At 49.0% G+C, this 15,055-nt stretch overlaps 4 protein-coding genes across 4 annotated transcripts; 2 read left to right on the top strand and 2 right to left on the bottom strand.

Moving 5' to 3' along the window:
• Window positions 1-41: 41 nt before the first annotated feature.
• On the bottom strand, window positions 42-1,429 carry ABOM_001166 (checkpoint protein HUS1 family protein; the record flags this gene model as incomplete). The annotated part of the gene is made up of 6 exons (XM_022528296.1): window positions 42-68; window positions 116-192; window positions 260-276; window positions 330-1,063; window positions 1,120-1,238; window positions 1,387-1,429. 6 exons carry the CDS (start codon window positions 1,427-1,429, stop codon window positions 42-44), a joined length of 1,017 nt encoding a protein of 338 aa, XP_022394010.1.
• A 2,830-nt stretch (window positions 1,430-4,259) lies between these two features.
• Window positions 4,260-8,225, top strand: ABOM_001165 (GAS2 domain protein; the record flags this gene model as incomplete). The annotated part of the gene is made up of 1 exon (XM_022528295.1): window positions 4,260-8,225. One exon carries the CDS (start codon window positions 4,260-4,262, stop codon window positions 8,223-8,225), a length of 3,966 nt encoding a protein of 1,321 aa, XP_022394012.1.
• Window positions 8,226-9,067: 842 nt separating this feature from the next.
• Window positions 9,068-11,782, bottom strand: ABOM_001164 (GTPase-activating protein GYP7; the record flags this gene model as incomplete). Its single annotated transcript, XM_022528294.1, has 5 exons — window positions 9,068-9,423; window positions 9,477-9,795; window positions 9,851-10,113; window positions 10,172-11,552; window positions 11,627-11,782. The coding sequence occupies 5 exons, from the start codon at window positions 11,780-11,782 to the stop codon at window positions 9,068-9,070; spliced, it is 2,475 nt and encodes an 824-aa protein (XP_022393937.1).
• A 1,842-nt stretch (window positions 11,783-13,624) lies between these two features.
• On the top strand, window positions 13,625-14,837 carry ABOM_001163 (RHO alpha subunit C-terminal catalytic domain-containing protein; the record flags this gene model as incomplete). Its single annotated transcript, XM_022528293.1, has 5 exons — window positions 13,625-13,699; window positions 13,765-13,917; window positions 14,006-14,187; window positions 14,243-14,658; window positions 14,710-14,837. The coding sequence occupies 5 exons, from the start codon at window positions 13,625-13,627 to the stop codon at window positions 14,835-14,837; spliced, it is 954 nt and encodes a 317-aa protein (XP_022393880.1).
• Between the last annotated feature and the right edge of the window lie 218 nt (window positions 14,838-15,055).

The raw sequence follows: 15,055 nt of genomic DNA, 5'->3' as shown, positions 1-15,055 counted from the left end.
GAGACTGGATTACATCCACAATCTGAACCCAGTAATTCTACTCAGGCCGCGTAAGAATTGATGTAATACTGTCCCTGTCAGTCTGAACCTAACTACGTCGGCTTGAAAAACTCACCGTCAAACAAGAGTCTTCTCCATTCCAGCTCCCCGGCAAGTAAACGTAGAGTATCAAGGCCGTCTCATGGATAAAACCTGTGCGCAAGTCAACAGAATCAGCAAGGTACTCCAGTCACCGGTGTAAGCGACGTCCCCAACTTACATGCAACGACCTTAGGACTCAATCGCCCGACACTCAGCACCCTTCCCCAATCCTTCCCGTCAATTCTCACTTTCGCCCAACCGGCTCATCATCATTGTTTAGCGCTCTCATCCGCTCACTCGGCAGCTGCTCAATTTCCGTCTGAGTGAGCTGCCCCGGGTCCAGCGACGGGTTCACCAGATCCGTCCAAACGCTTGAAATACGCAAGGCGTCCGTGGCGAGCGCCAACTTCAGCGATCCATGCATGTTCGCTGATAGTTCCAGTTTAGGCGCAATAGCAGACACAACCGCAGAACCCGAAGAACCCTTGGAATCGGCCGCCAACTTAGTAAACCGCTCGGAGATACTCTTCAACTGGAACAAACTAGGCAAGATGATGTGCACATCGGGGTCACGACATCGCGGTTCATGGAGCCCCTCGATGGCAGATTCATGGAGGACCTTTACAGGAATTTCCTGCGTAATAACCGTCTCGCGTTCTCGGGGTCCAGAAACGGCTGCTGGTCTGGACGCACCGGTTGCCTGACCTGCGCGACCAGCATCTTCCCCTCCGAGAGCCGGGCCGGTCATGGCTGCATGGTCAGATTCAGCGATCCCTAGTGCGTTGGACCCGGTGGTCCAGGATGATGCGTGGATCGTAAGAGCCAAGAGAGGGACGTTGCCTTTTTTGGTCAGACGCAGTTGGGCTGACGTCGCTGCTACGGCGGAGCGAAGGGCACGGTGGAGAGCACCGACGGGAACTTCAAGGTTGATAACCCCGGAGTTGGATTCCACAACATAACTGGTTTCATCGAAGATGGCGTCCTGGTACGATTTGTTTAGATCAGACCTTCTTCGCTCGGATGACAAGGGGTACATACCACGGGTAACTGCGCCCAGACTTGGGTACCTTGATCAGGGATGATGGTAAATCGAACGATTCCATCTTCCAGTCGCATCCAGCATACCTTACCCAGCGATGAGAGGGATGCCGTCAACTCTATAGATAGGTGTTAGTGCTTAGTGGAGAGCCGCGCATTGGGTTGAAGCTTCCATTGAGACTTGGCGGGAGCACCAACAGGCAACATTGGTTTACAGGGAGAAAGGGGAATCCAAGGCGGCTAAGAAAAAGTGCAGACAACACTTACTCGAAAAAGTTGCAGCGTTAACGAGTTGAGTGCGAAATCGCATCTTCAATCAAGGTATGTTATGGCATCACATAGGGATCGAGAGTTGATTCGATCTTATCATCGATGTTCCCTTATCAGCGATAAATTTAACCCTGACGCGGAAAACACGAAACATGTCCCAGATCGGTGAGCTTTTCTTTTTTTTTTTTTCTTCTTTTTTCTTTTTCGATTTTCAGTTCTATTCTCTCTCTGAAATTACTTATCACGTTTCCATCCTTGTTTATGATGATTTGATTTAGTAGTTGAGGGATCAACAAGTATTTTTTGGTATTAACTGCATTTCACACGATGCCCGCCGACCTGTATATATATATATCTTTCGGAATTAGGGTGTATCTACAACTCTTGTATATGCATACCTTGTGGCTTCGAGCTACTGTCTCGATACCTTAGCCTTTTCAACCTCTTTGCTATTCTCTCTAGCTGTAAGGTGCCACTGTTTTGTGCTAGATAGCTTGAATAATACAGCCCCAGATCACCTTCGATGGCCTGTGCCGACACCGAAATGACAGCTTAGGGTTGGACTATTGGGTGATGTGACGAGATCTGTGGATCCTACCTCAGAAACCGCTTCAAGACCACAAAATTCCTCATTCCATACTCTATACTGTACCATCATCTGGCCCCTTTTCTGGAAGCTGCTTCTAGACGCTTGATGAGTGGGACAGAGCAGGCAAATGCCATTGGAGATGTTTCGGGTATTAATTAGAGCAACGGAATGCTGAGCTCGGGGGAGGTTTGATCCCCACGTGGTTCATGACAACACCCTACCATCTACAAAGCACACAGTACAAAGTACATACTAAGCCCTTGAGTGCTCCATGTTGTTTCGAGACCGTTGGCCCCCCCCCCCCCCCCCCCCTTTGGTCTCTCCGTTGGAAATTACACTTATCTTACTCCGCACCAACCTTGGCAAGAAGGTTGAATATTTCGCAGATTAAGGGTCAAGTACAGTCCTGGCTCCTTGCCTGTGTCCGCTAGCTGTCTTAGGTTTCGGATCAGTTGTCGAAGGCTGGATGGTATGTACAACAAGGGAGTTGTTGTGCAGATGCCATCCCCTTCGATGATGGGAGCCCTTGGTCAGAATCCTCGATCGGTTTCAGCTAATGCAGGATTTCTAATTTTATCATCCTCTTTGGTCACCACCCGCCACACTCACAAAGCTATTTTCCATTTCGATTGATGGACTCATGACTTGGATTGACAATTCATGGTCAGTCCCACCGAGGACTCATCCAGTCTCGCCACCGCCGTCTTGGATGGCCACTAAGACGACAAGCGTTGTAGGATGGTGGTCCTAAGGAATATCTTGTCAATGCTCTAATGACGGGTGCGTCGGGTAGCAGAGAAAAAAAGGTAGTGTCAGTGATCTACTGCTGCAATACGCAAGGGGTGTCGATCACAGATCTATTGTTGTTTTGGGCTTTGGTCTACTACCTAATACCTCGCCTCTTTCGTGTGGACGCGCCTTGATGGTGATCCTCGAGCGTGACCGCGGCGCGTCTTTTATGGAGAACGAAGTTTAGCTAAAGATGCGTGTGATGACTACATATGTTATTATGGGTACTTCGGAGCTTTTCATGGTCTAACATGGGAGATAACCACATTGAGAGCCCTGATTCCCTGCAAAGAAATGCAAGGGAAAAGTCCGTGCATCAACATGGTTTCTATGAATTGACCACCCTTGACAGGATAGACTGCACCCAGTTCATTCATGAATTGGAATTTGAAAGTCTATGGAACACTGTGCTTCCTTTCGCCCCAGCCACCCACAGGGGAATTGATGTACTGTGAGACTCCACCGAGCTAGGGGGATTTTGTGTCATGTAGCTCGAGACATACATACATACATACATACCGATATATAACGTCCGACGGGATGTGATACAGGAGAGTTCGTCTGCATCTTCTTCCAGCTCGGGAATGGGAACTTGAGAAGATTTTAGGTTTCCCGAGTCATGGAGAATGACATTTTATTAAACTTAAGAAGAGCAATTATGAGAAGGAAGGATTCCCCAGAGGAAGATGAAGCTAAGATTCAGAATAAGACCGAAAATCAATAGTGGCAAGCGAGTGGTTTGACTCCATATAAATAGTACTAGTAGTAATCATGGTGCCCCTTTTGGCAAGCGGAAGGGCTCCACTTTTTGTCCCGTTCCAGCTGAGGAACAACTTTCTCCTCATTCCAACTCACGCCTGCAGCCACTTTCTTCGAATCATCGTCATTCCCTTAGCTTGAGAGACAGCTGGTCCAGGTCTCGCTCCTTCTCTTCCCACCACCACCCCCGGTCTCAGCTCTGCAGTTATCATCCCACATTCATTTCTTTCTTTTTTTTTTCTTCTTTTGGGCTTCCCAACTGCGCTTCTCCGATCGTTTTCCCTTCCCACCCCCAGCCTTCCGATTGTGATCTATCAATCCCCGAGCTTACCTTGTAAATCCTCCGTCTTTATCTGCCTCTCTTCCTCCCACATCTGGTCTTTCTTTTCCCTCTCTTCGCACTTGATCCTGCCTGCATCTGAATTTACTCGTCTTAATTACCGACACACTTATTTCCACTAATTCCCCATACGACAACGCCCACCGTCGCCTACCGAGTACCCAACCTTGATCTCAGCTCGGTATCTCCGGAACACCCCTAAACAACCTCACCTCCGCTGTCGCTTTGGGGTTCTGCAAGTTCGCATCTCAGCATGCTTGCTTATCAGCGGTACACACTCTTTCATCTATCCAAATCAGCTATTCCACCGCCGTCTCCCAAGTCGCATTTCTTGATTCCGTCCTTATCCGACCAACATCTGTGAGCTGTTCCGGTGGCCGTTCTCCTCCCGACATGGCCACCAGCCGCAGCAATCCTATACCTCCACCCATCTCCCTCCCGGCAGCGAACGTCGCTTCTCATGCCGTGCCACCGACTCCATCGCCTAGTCGATCAACAATCCCCAGCTACCAGTCTCTTGACCCGTTACTCGCAAACCTGTCCCCGGAATCTACTCTCGAAGCGCTTACCTCAACAGACGCAGTGCCGAAGAACGAACCCGCATACGATATCCTCTCCAAGAGCATATCCCAAGTCTCTGAGGCGGAGAGAGCTCTCGGAATCCGCGCGGCTGTTGCGGCACAGAATCTAAGCCTATGGTATAAAGAGGTGCAAACGTGGGAATGGCCGAAACGCACGGATGCCCAACTGGGCCAAGGATTCATGCCGCCTTCTACCACGACATCCAATACTTCAGAGCCAGAATATTTGGGCAGCCTTCCTGCAGAAGTTGTGGCTGAACACGAGAAACGCATTGAGGAGATTCGAGATGGCATGGAAAGTCTAGGTGTCGACGAATTGAAAGAACACGTTCTGAACGCTCATATTCCTTCGCGGTCTCGGCCATCGTCATCCAATAGCAATCTTTCCGGACCCCCTTCGTTCACCTATGTGCAATTAAGTGATTTCACCGCTGTTATCACCGCCACAATTTTGCGCGCTCTCCCACTTCTCTCCCGCCTGAACAGCCTGCTTTCCACGTGGGATGTTCGGCTAGTAGTCCTCCGTCAGGTACCGGGCTTATTGTGGAGCCTACGTCTAGCCCGGTCTGAATTGAATTCGGCCTTGAACTTGTTGAAGTCCTCCGTGCCCCCCAGCGAACAGGATGCCTTGTATTCCAGATCAAATTATCATGCCAAACGCGCTGCGCTGGAGGTGACGGTTCTTTCGGCGGGGCGACGAATGGATCGTATGCTTGATGCGCTAGAGGGCCGGGAAGACTCGTTGCCGGAAAACTGGATTGATGATTTAGAAGCCATCGAATCTGGTTTTGGCAACTGGGTTATGGATGCCGAGAAACAGACAGTTGAGAATGAATGGCGGCGCATGATGGCCAATAAATTGCAAAGCAGAGACCATCCACAAGTACCAAATCAGCCAGCCCCTGTATCGGATGAACATAGAACTCCCGAAGACCTTACCACCCACACCCCCGAACCTTTCCCCCAAGCTGCACGTCCACCTTTGATGGAAACTATCGCCGAGGAACCCAGAAGCCCTACTGAGGACCAGAAATCCTTTGAGAATATGCTTGAACAACCCGTCATTGCCTCTCAAAGAATCGAACAAGCTCCCACTCATGGTTCTGATACATCGTCTTCTCTTGATGGCACGGAAGTGGCCAGCGATAGCTCTGAAGCCAGCCGAACCCTGCAAGAGGCCAATACTGTAATTGAACCGACCGCGACCCCGGAGAGAAGTACTACGAACACTGTGGTATTCGACGCATCGCCTTCTAGCGAGAAAGAAAATGCAAATGCGCACCTGGTCCACGCCCAGAAAACCTCATTAGAATCTGTGTGCACGGACGCAGCTAAGGACGTACCTTCCTCTGATCTTAACCGGGAAGCAGTAACGTTGCCCGAAGACAATTTGCCGAGAAAGACGGAGCCTACGTGTGAACTCCAAAAAGCGATAGAAGATCCTTTCATTGCACAACATGAGGAAATGGAACGCTCAGCACCGCCACCCCAGGCAGGAGACTTTCCCAGGAATGCCACCTCTCCTGAAGCAGATAGTTCCCCAACTAGTCCAAGCTCGCAAGCAGAGACTGGGAGTGTCATAATACAGAGACCCAAGGGTGTAGTAAACTCGCCCAAACCGGAAGAAACAGTAGAGCCGCATGGGAACAAAACATCGACAGTCTCAACTACCCCGGAATCTATGATTGAGGTCTTCGGTCAACTACGGTCTCCCTCGGCTGAAGAAGCGACAACTTTACCTAGCGTCACTGTTGAACCCGCCCCCACCGATGTTACTGCTTCGATAGCGGTCAATCGAGATAACTCACTTTCTCCTCAAACTAGCAGCCCTTCGTCGCCAGTGCCTTCTCGACCTCTCCCCTCGTTGACCAATGACAAAGACACTGCAGCTCCATCCCCAAGGCAACCTTTGGATAGCCCCATCAAGCTTTCTAACACTAGACCGGGACGTTTGGATCCGGAGCAAATCACCATCTCTCGTGGTCGACGAGTATCGGACGCCTCCACGGATTCCTCCGATTATCCATCACTCGTATCCAGCCCGGACATCCGTGGATTGCATACCGTTTCGTCGAACGGAACACCTAAGCTTATTGAGACGCCTCCCTTATTTCAGACAGACCATCAGCATTCGGGCCGCATACCAACTAATAGCGATCATACATTGCGAGAAGACCGCTTGCTTCGCTTAGACAGCGAAAAGTCTCCGCCCACGTCCTTGAAACACAACCGGGCTCTTAGCCTTCCACTGCAACGATTTATCAATGAACGATTGGATCTGGACTACGAGGATGAATCAAACACCAATCTGACCATTCCGACCATTGTCAAGAAGGTCACGGGTTCTCCCGTAAGATCAAGTTCCCATAATGATCGCCTGTGCCCACAGTCACATTCGAGCAAACAGCGTCCCTCCACCTCGTCCACCGGTATTCGCCGTGCTGTTGGCCGGCGTTCTGAACTTTCTCGGGAAGACCACTCATCTTCAGGGCCCGATAGCGTTACACAGAGACAGCCCAAGGCTTGGGAGCGCAACATGAATACCTCCGTGAGAAAGCCGGCACCTAAAGCCCCGCTTTCCCAAGCACCCGTCCTTTCAACAGCCACCCGTGTCAGGAAGCAGCTGACTGCACACCCTAGTCTCGAAAGCATTGGAGCATATAAGTCTACGCCTCGTGTATCTAGCGAGACATTGACCGGCACAGCGAATGAGAAGACGGGCTCCCGGCCGTCGACTCCGGGTAGCCAGATACGAAGGCCAAGGGATCATCTAGACGAGAAAATTAGCTCCATTCTTACTACACTCCCGGCGCGTATCCATTTTGAAGACCGTGAGCCTGATGCATCATCTGCGATATCATCTTTGCCCTTGAACGCTAGGGAGCGGTTCCGCTCTATATCCCCACAAGGGTCAGTGTCACGCAGCGGCACGCCCACCCCATCGTTTACCCTCACCCCTGCTGTTTCTCGTAGGAGATATTCTCATGCTCCAGAGGAAAGCTCCGTGAAACTATACCATCTGCACCAAGGTGGTAAAACCGTTCCCACCAAGCTTTTCGTCCGTTCAGTGGGAGAAAATGGTGAGCGCGTGATGGTACGTGTTGGTGGTGGTTGGGCAGACTTGGCCGAATATCTGAGGGAGTATGCTATCCATCATGGGCGACGACACGTTTCGGACACGCCTCGTGTCGAAGTTCAAGGATTATCATCTCGTGAATCGACGCCAACTTACACACCACCGGGGAGCAGGCTTCCTAGGCCTGGCAATGGACGATGCACGCCGTCCCGACCCCATTCTGTTATCAGTAATCGACCATCGTCCTCATTGGCTGTACGCAAAACGAGACGGGCTTCGAATGTATCTGATATGACCGATCTCAGAGCAGCAAGCACAAGCGAGACACTAAATTTATCGTGTTCCCCCATGTCAACCGTCTCCTCGCGCAGGCGGCTCTCGACTTCTTCCAATACCTCTTTCGGTGCGGTTTCAACCATGAGTGACGCTCGATATGGTTCTATTCCTCTTGGGTTGGCAGGGCCTAAACCACGATCTAGGCATGCTCCTATGAGCGCAGAAAGTGAAGCGTGGGTGGAAGATGTCCTGGGTCAAGCACGGAGAAGCTCGTCTCTAAGACCTTTCACATTTGGCCTATCCCCTCCCGAGGAAGATCATACTGCTGGTAAAATTCCCACTTTACCTAAATCTAGAAGCATCAGTGATATTGGGAAAGTCGGCTCGAGCAAGCGAGTTGTCCTCCGCGGGCTTGGCAGCCGGTAATCTGGATCCATCGATGCATTGCCCTCTTTTGATTATTACCTCACCTCCAGCACATATCCCCTCTCTAACATCTCCCTTCTTATTTTCTTTGGTCCACTAGCACTGGCGTTTGCCGTTTATGCGGGTTTGTTTTCATCAGAGGACGGTTCTAAGAAAAGTATCAGGCATTTGCATTGTCGGTGTTTTCTTTTCTTTTCTTTTTCTTTCCGGCATTTTGAAAGGGGTTCTGTTTGGATTTGGCTTCCTATTCTCTGCCCTTCTTCATCCTTTTTGACAGACATCTAGATGGTATCATTCATCTTTGGCATATTTGCATTCAAGCAAGCGTTTCGGCTTCTGTTTGTGTTTCTTGTCGTCTGTTTATTGCTTTACAATTCTTTTGCACATATTTAGATACCCTCATATACGGTTCCTACCTTCTTCTACAGTCGCTTCTATGTTTATATTTTAGAAGAAGAGTACATTGGGGATTCAAGAATTTATTAGATATTGGGAATTCAATAGTCACTAGTCATTTCGCACCAGTACTCTTTCTCTATAATCTCACCCTTCCGGAGTTGAGTCTCATGCTGGTTAGATCACATTGCTTCAAAGGTTACAACAATAAAGATAATAAGAAAAACGCTAATACGAACGCCACTAATCCGAACCGGCCACACCAAGCTATCTAGTAGCAAGAACCCATGATCCATAAGACCCAATCAACACGGGGTACAAGTGCAAACGAAGCCAAGTAGGTCTTTGAGCAAGAGCGATCATACCGAGATTTATCGTAAAAGAACATGATAACTGAGCCACAGCCCACCCATCAGAGCTACATGCGTATAATGCAAACATATTCTTCAGAGTGAATTTTGCGCATGCTCGTGCCGTTCAGAAGGCTGTCGCTTCCAAGGGATATCTTTACTGAATAGCTCTCTTAGTTCGGGAGATATTACTTTGGGCTCGCTGTTGTCGCCTGGTGGCACGTTCGGTCCGGAGCTGGTGCCACTGCTGAACCCGGTGCTTGCTGGTCTTTGTGGCGATTTGCCTTTGTCTGCATCAGCAGGGGACTGGATGGGTTTTCGTTGGTGGGTAGAAGGGGCGGGAAAGTTGTTCTTCTTGTCTATTGCTTGAACGGCTCGTTCGAAGCGACGGAAGAGGGATTCGGCGCGGGTGAGAATTGGGACGAGTTCCATTGTGTTGGAGAGTTCGTTGACTGTAGATGCTAGCTTAATAGGGTTTCAGGCCGAGAGAATGAAAAGTACTCACTGTATTTCAGGACCTCATCAAAATGCTTTAAGTGGTCCATGATGACATCTCTGTGCTTCTCTAGGATTGCCAAAGCAATAAAAAGATGGAAGCTGCTGGATAGATAGTCGGTCCACAATGTCTCCCAAAGGCGTAAAACATCCACCCATTCGAATTCGCGCTTGTACCACACGAGGAGCATGCGGAAGAAGAAGAAAAAGTTTGTGCTGTCGGCAGACTGGAGGTGAAGGTATAGCTGAGGATCCATGAGCTGCACGAGGTGATCTAAAGTCAGAAGTTGGGCACGCATGCCAGACTGGTCACGAAGAAAGTTGCGTTCCTGTTAGATCGATCAGTAGCTGAAGGTTATTGATGACAAAGGGGGTAATCGTCACCATTCGGTCCATGAAGCCGACAAATGCCCAAAAGGCCACTGCATCATCCTGCATGACCGCATATATCGGTGCTAACAGGTCGCTCATTCCTTGAACATAGCCCAAGTCAGGGTTGTATTCATTATACGTTAACAACATGTCTTTCATCTGTTCTAGATGAACATTCGTCCCTGTGTCCGCAAATGGCGAGTCAGGGTCTGGGTGAGGAATATCTTCTCCAGCAAAGAGAGGAATTGTGCGGTCGGTACGATGTACATCCTTTTCTGTAATTGGTAAAGTTTAGTAAGTAAACAGAGACAACAGTGTGTAAAGCAGACATACCGATGCGGTTTCTCTGCTCCTTCCACCACTCATGCTGCTCCTCGGTAGACTGTCCCTCGACCATCGTTTCCCACCAGGCACCCTTTAACCGAATGTACTCATCCCGTTTGGAATTCATTAGAGCTTGACGTTCGTCACGGGAGCTATCCCATGGATATACACCGAGAAGGAAAAGCCAAGCTAATTTTCTGACGCCGTCGTTCGGATCGAGACCCCCATGGAATATTCTCTCTCTCACTTCCTCAACAGTGACCTGCAATCTGCCCGTGGTTGGGTCAAAGAACCCTTCCCATTCTTTTAAAGTCACTGTCTTGCGTCGTTCGTGGATAGACATGGTTCCAGTTTCGAGGTCGAGAATCTCGAAATCACCCACGGAGCTGTTTTCCATCTCGAGGACATCTCGTGCAGTCCATATCCGCTGGTTTCTCTCGCGTTCGCTCTGTTCAGATATGCTCATGGCCCATCGAGCAAGATATAGCCTGGCACTATCAAACTCATCCTGTAAGGTTTGGATCTCGGGTGTCTTCATCAGCCGGCGGACTTGTGGAGGAATTCGCGGGTTTTCGGCTATCTCATTCGCTGTCCGTTTTGTAAAAGTCGTGATTTTGCTCAGCTGCTCAAGCACCTTCCATCTAGTCTCCTTAATCGCTTTCATAAAAGGGTCCATTCCCGCGTCCCGCTGTCCGCTGCTACCTTGCGCGGACGGACCAGTGGCTTGGTCCTGGGCTCTGGTTACTGTTCCATCGGCCGTCAACGGTCGCCCAAACGATATGCGATCTTCTTCGGACGGGTCGATCAAATAGACGCTATTATCAACGGCTGAACGCTGCACCTCCACATACTTCCGAAGCCACCTTAGGACCTCGTCGCCACCCCAGAACAGACTGCCATCCTCACCGAAGGGGTCAAACGATTCCTGAGTCCTCTTCCGTTTTTGTAGGATGGTTGATTCGCATTCGCTGTCATGGAAAAACAGTGCGGGAAAGCTATCACCTGCACGCGTATTGATCACAAGGCTTCCAAACCACCATCCGATGCTCGGGGGTCGTACAAGCAACGAGTAGATCTCCGAGAGTGGTACGGCAAAGGCATAGAGCCCTATTGGGTCTTTATGAGTGGCGGTTGTCGGCAGAGGGGGTACCAAATATCTCTGTCGCGGCGGAGAGGAGTCGCCCGCAAGATCGACTTTGACATAGGTGTTATAGGCGTCGCCTAGCGAGGATTCCGGAACCCAGGCAAGAAGGTATGACGATAGCTCGGCCTTTCTTGAAGGGTTGGCCGACGCAATCGCATTTGAAGCACTATGAGCCGGTTTTTGTTGAATGAGGGCGATGAACCCGGGAATATTATCTTTGGAGGAAGGGGTGGGGTGAACGTAGACCTGCAATGCTCGGTATAGATCGGAGCCGTTAGCGATTAATTGATATTGAGTAGAATATTCTTCTATTGTCTAACCTTGCTTTTTGAAAAGAGCAATTTGACCCCTCTCCCAGTTGTTGCATGTGAGATGGTATTGTAATCGTCCTCCTCGTCGTCGCTGACGTCGTAGTAAGAAGCCGTCGGCGACGGCGGCGAAGGTGGCGGAGTGTACTGGACTCCCTTGCGTGCCATTTCTCTCTTTGCGTCTTTATTTCAAGACTATGGATGGATAATGTTTTGGTTGGAATGACTCAGGAAGGAAAGTTCATCCTTCTCTGTAATCCAAGTAGTTATTTGTTGTCAGGAATCCCCCGTTTAGTAGGTGGATTGCGGGGAGAAATGAAGAAAGGCGCAAACGTCACGAAACCAATGGAGATCCACCTGATCACGGCTGCATGTGATCTCCACTCATGAAACTGCCAATGATTTTATGTTTATATGTCAAGATCATTCATTGCTGAGGAGCTTTCTTTCTTTCTTTTCTGTCTCCCTTCTTCTCCTGCTGCGAAAAAGAAGATACGTTCAAACAGAATAAAAAGGTATGCGACCTGTGGCTCGTTCCGTAGATAATATTTATACTAATTTATTTATCGATAACGGTCAGCATCGCCACAATCAAAATGACTGCTGCCTGGCTAAAATCGCCCACTCTGGAAGAACATTAATCCTCCTTTTTGTTCTGATTTCGAAAGATCCGAGGAGAAAGAAATACGTCTCACGAACTTAGGACACCGGTTTGGGATTATCAGGCTATCGTTGGGCCTTGACCGCTGGTCAAAGGTATCCGTATCGTGGATGGGATGGACTAGACTCTGTTCATATGCTAGGCTTTTGGAAACCTAGAATATCACAAGATGGCCCAGTCGGCAACCCGAATTCAAGTTGGATAAACCCCCGAGTCCACTGCCCCACAGGTTGAACCCTTCATCCCGTAACCCGAACCAGCTCTTGGTTATACTATGTCGGGCCGGGTCTGATGCCCTAAGTCAAGTTGCTTGGCCTACAACAACAACAGGGAGACGCGGGCTCTCAATTGTTTGAATGAAATTACTACTCACGTCTTGTGCAGAATGGATGTTATGCAGGTTACGGTGATATGCATTAGGACGAAGTTGAGGTTCATGTAGCCGTTTAGAAATAAAGGCCACTCAAGCCTTACAAGTGAACTAGACTATGAATGTGCTTGAGACAAGTTTGTCCTCTTATGAAGCTATTAAGATATAGTGGATATTTCCTACAACAGTCAAAGCTTGGCAGATAAATGGATTGCGCCGTACCGTTTATATTGATAGGTATTGAGTTCCCATCATTTCCGGGCCCGAAAGTACGTGTAGGTCTATGAGTGTCGCTCAGGTTTGAATGGTAGATACTTCGTAGGTCCAAGACTACAGGCCGATCATCTGTTAAGTCATCCATCATTAGTCACTCTCTATGCTATTAGGTAAGGAGCGAACATTACCTAGGGACCAGGTGACTAGTACAGCTGAGGGGGCATTGAGGACAATAATAGCTTCATGACACATCACTAGTGCTTTGATGCTGTCGAGGAAACATATCGATCTGTTCTCATCAACTTAGTTAATATGATAATCGATGTTGGTACCTTGTGTAGCTTCAAACACCAACCCGTCGTATACAGTGAACTGGAGACTTGCTCATCAACGCGGACTACTCTACTCGACTACGACCTGGGTCAGATGTACTGATGGAGAATTAGATACACAGAAGTAGCGAAGAGAAATGCACCCTGGAGTTGACCACATCTCCAAGGTTTGTAGGTTCCCAAATAAACTATATACTTGCAGGAGTACAACACACACAATGAGGCCACAACCGCGGGATCCGGATCCCATAGCCCGTTCAGGCAACGATACGCCTGTCCAATTGAATAGCAAAGTGATGTACTTCTGTGCAGGTCGATCAGTCACACTGAAACAATGGGAGAACATATAAGGGAATGGATAACTATGGCTTTCGTTTTTCCAAGGACAGCTGTTCCCCTTATTACCGGTACTAATATCGAAACTGTGCAAAATGTCCGAACTTGCACGCACGTTGCCAGCTTCCTGGTACTGCAGCCTTCCGCTCTACCAACTTGAGCGAAGGGCTGTTTTTATGAAGGCATGCCAGTCAGCCTTGGATCAGTGATACTTGAAAGTGGCTAATAGACTCAGTCCTGGTATCTCCTTGGACCTGTGACGAAGTTTCAGAACATCGGGGAAAAGATCGAGTATGAGATTGCACAACAGCCTATATTGGCTTTCAGAGTCTCTGGCAGTTCTCCTTTACCCGAAACAGGCGAGTTCCAGGTGGTTTGTGCGAAAACAGTACGTCTCGTGTCCTTTGCTTTAGATGCATACCTAGACAGAGATTTCTAGGAGGTATTTGTAGAATGTATCGGTCTGACGAGAACAGGAGAACCCGCTGCGGTATCATATCACTCCAACAGGCCTCATCTTCACGACCATCTCAGATGAAGCACCTAGCTTTCATGATTATTTTCCGGACCTGGAGCCACTGTTGCGGCGAGTAGATTTTACCAGACTACCCTACAGGCACAGTATTAAATACGAAGGCCGATTCAACTGGAAGACCATGTAATCTCCCTGATAGTGGATACTAAGTGAACTCGTGCTTATATCGCAACTGCAGGGTCGATGGGTATCAAGAATGCCTTCACTGCCAATACACTCATCCATCGTTCTCCGTTTACTACCCGCCGACCTTCTACACCGTTCACAATCACCAGAACTTTTCGCAACACATTGCTGATCCCAACAAACCAGACGATGGACTGTTTCTCTATTTCTTCCCGAACTGTACATTGAATGTGTACGGTGGCGGGATGTCTTCGTTCCGGGTTTGCCCAACAGAAGACCCAAATATCACCCGAATGGAATTCGACTACTACCACATGGAATCCGGCGAGAAGTTCGAAGAATATTTCAAGTTCGTCCGGCAGGTGGCTATGGAGGACTATGAGCTCTGCGAGAAAGCCCAGGATAATCTTGGGAGAGGGGTGTATAGTGAAGGGATTCTGAATCCGGAGAAAGAGAATGGAGTTTCCTGTGAGTAAGACAGATTCCGAAGCTTCTAACCCCACCAATAACGCCTTACAGTCTACCAGGACCGAGTATTTGAGTTGGTGTGCCAGCAACATGCTGCAGATCAGTTAGTGGAGGAGAGTGTCACTCCTGTGACACAAGAACAAGATAAGGGACTTGACCAAATTACGGCCGCCGCATAAGCATAGCTAACTGCAGGCGGGGCCCATTCTGGCAATTTTGTGTTTATGATAGCCTGGATTATCCTTTATTGCGAAAGTCAAAGCTCAACGGCATGATCTATTGGTAGTTAATACTTGATCAAAATCTGAGGGTTTTAAATGCCATGTAACCCCCAACTTAGAGGAACAGCAAACCATGCGGTTAACTGAGATCATATGCCACGTTCAGAGAACCTGTT

Source organism: Aspergillus bombycis, assembly GCF_001792695.1.
Source record: "Aspergillus bombycis strain NRRL26010 chromosome Unknown contig00004, whole genome shotgun sequence".
NCBI classification, from domain to species: domain Eukaryota; kingdom Fungi; phylum Ascomycota; class Eurotiomycetes; order Eurotiales; family Aspergillaceae; genus Aspergillus; species Aspergillus bombycis.
Note: the sequence above shows the minus strand (reverse complement) of the source record. Positions and strands in the feature narration are given on the sequence as shown.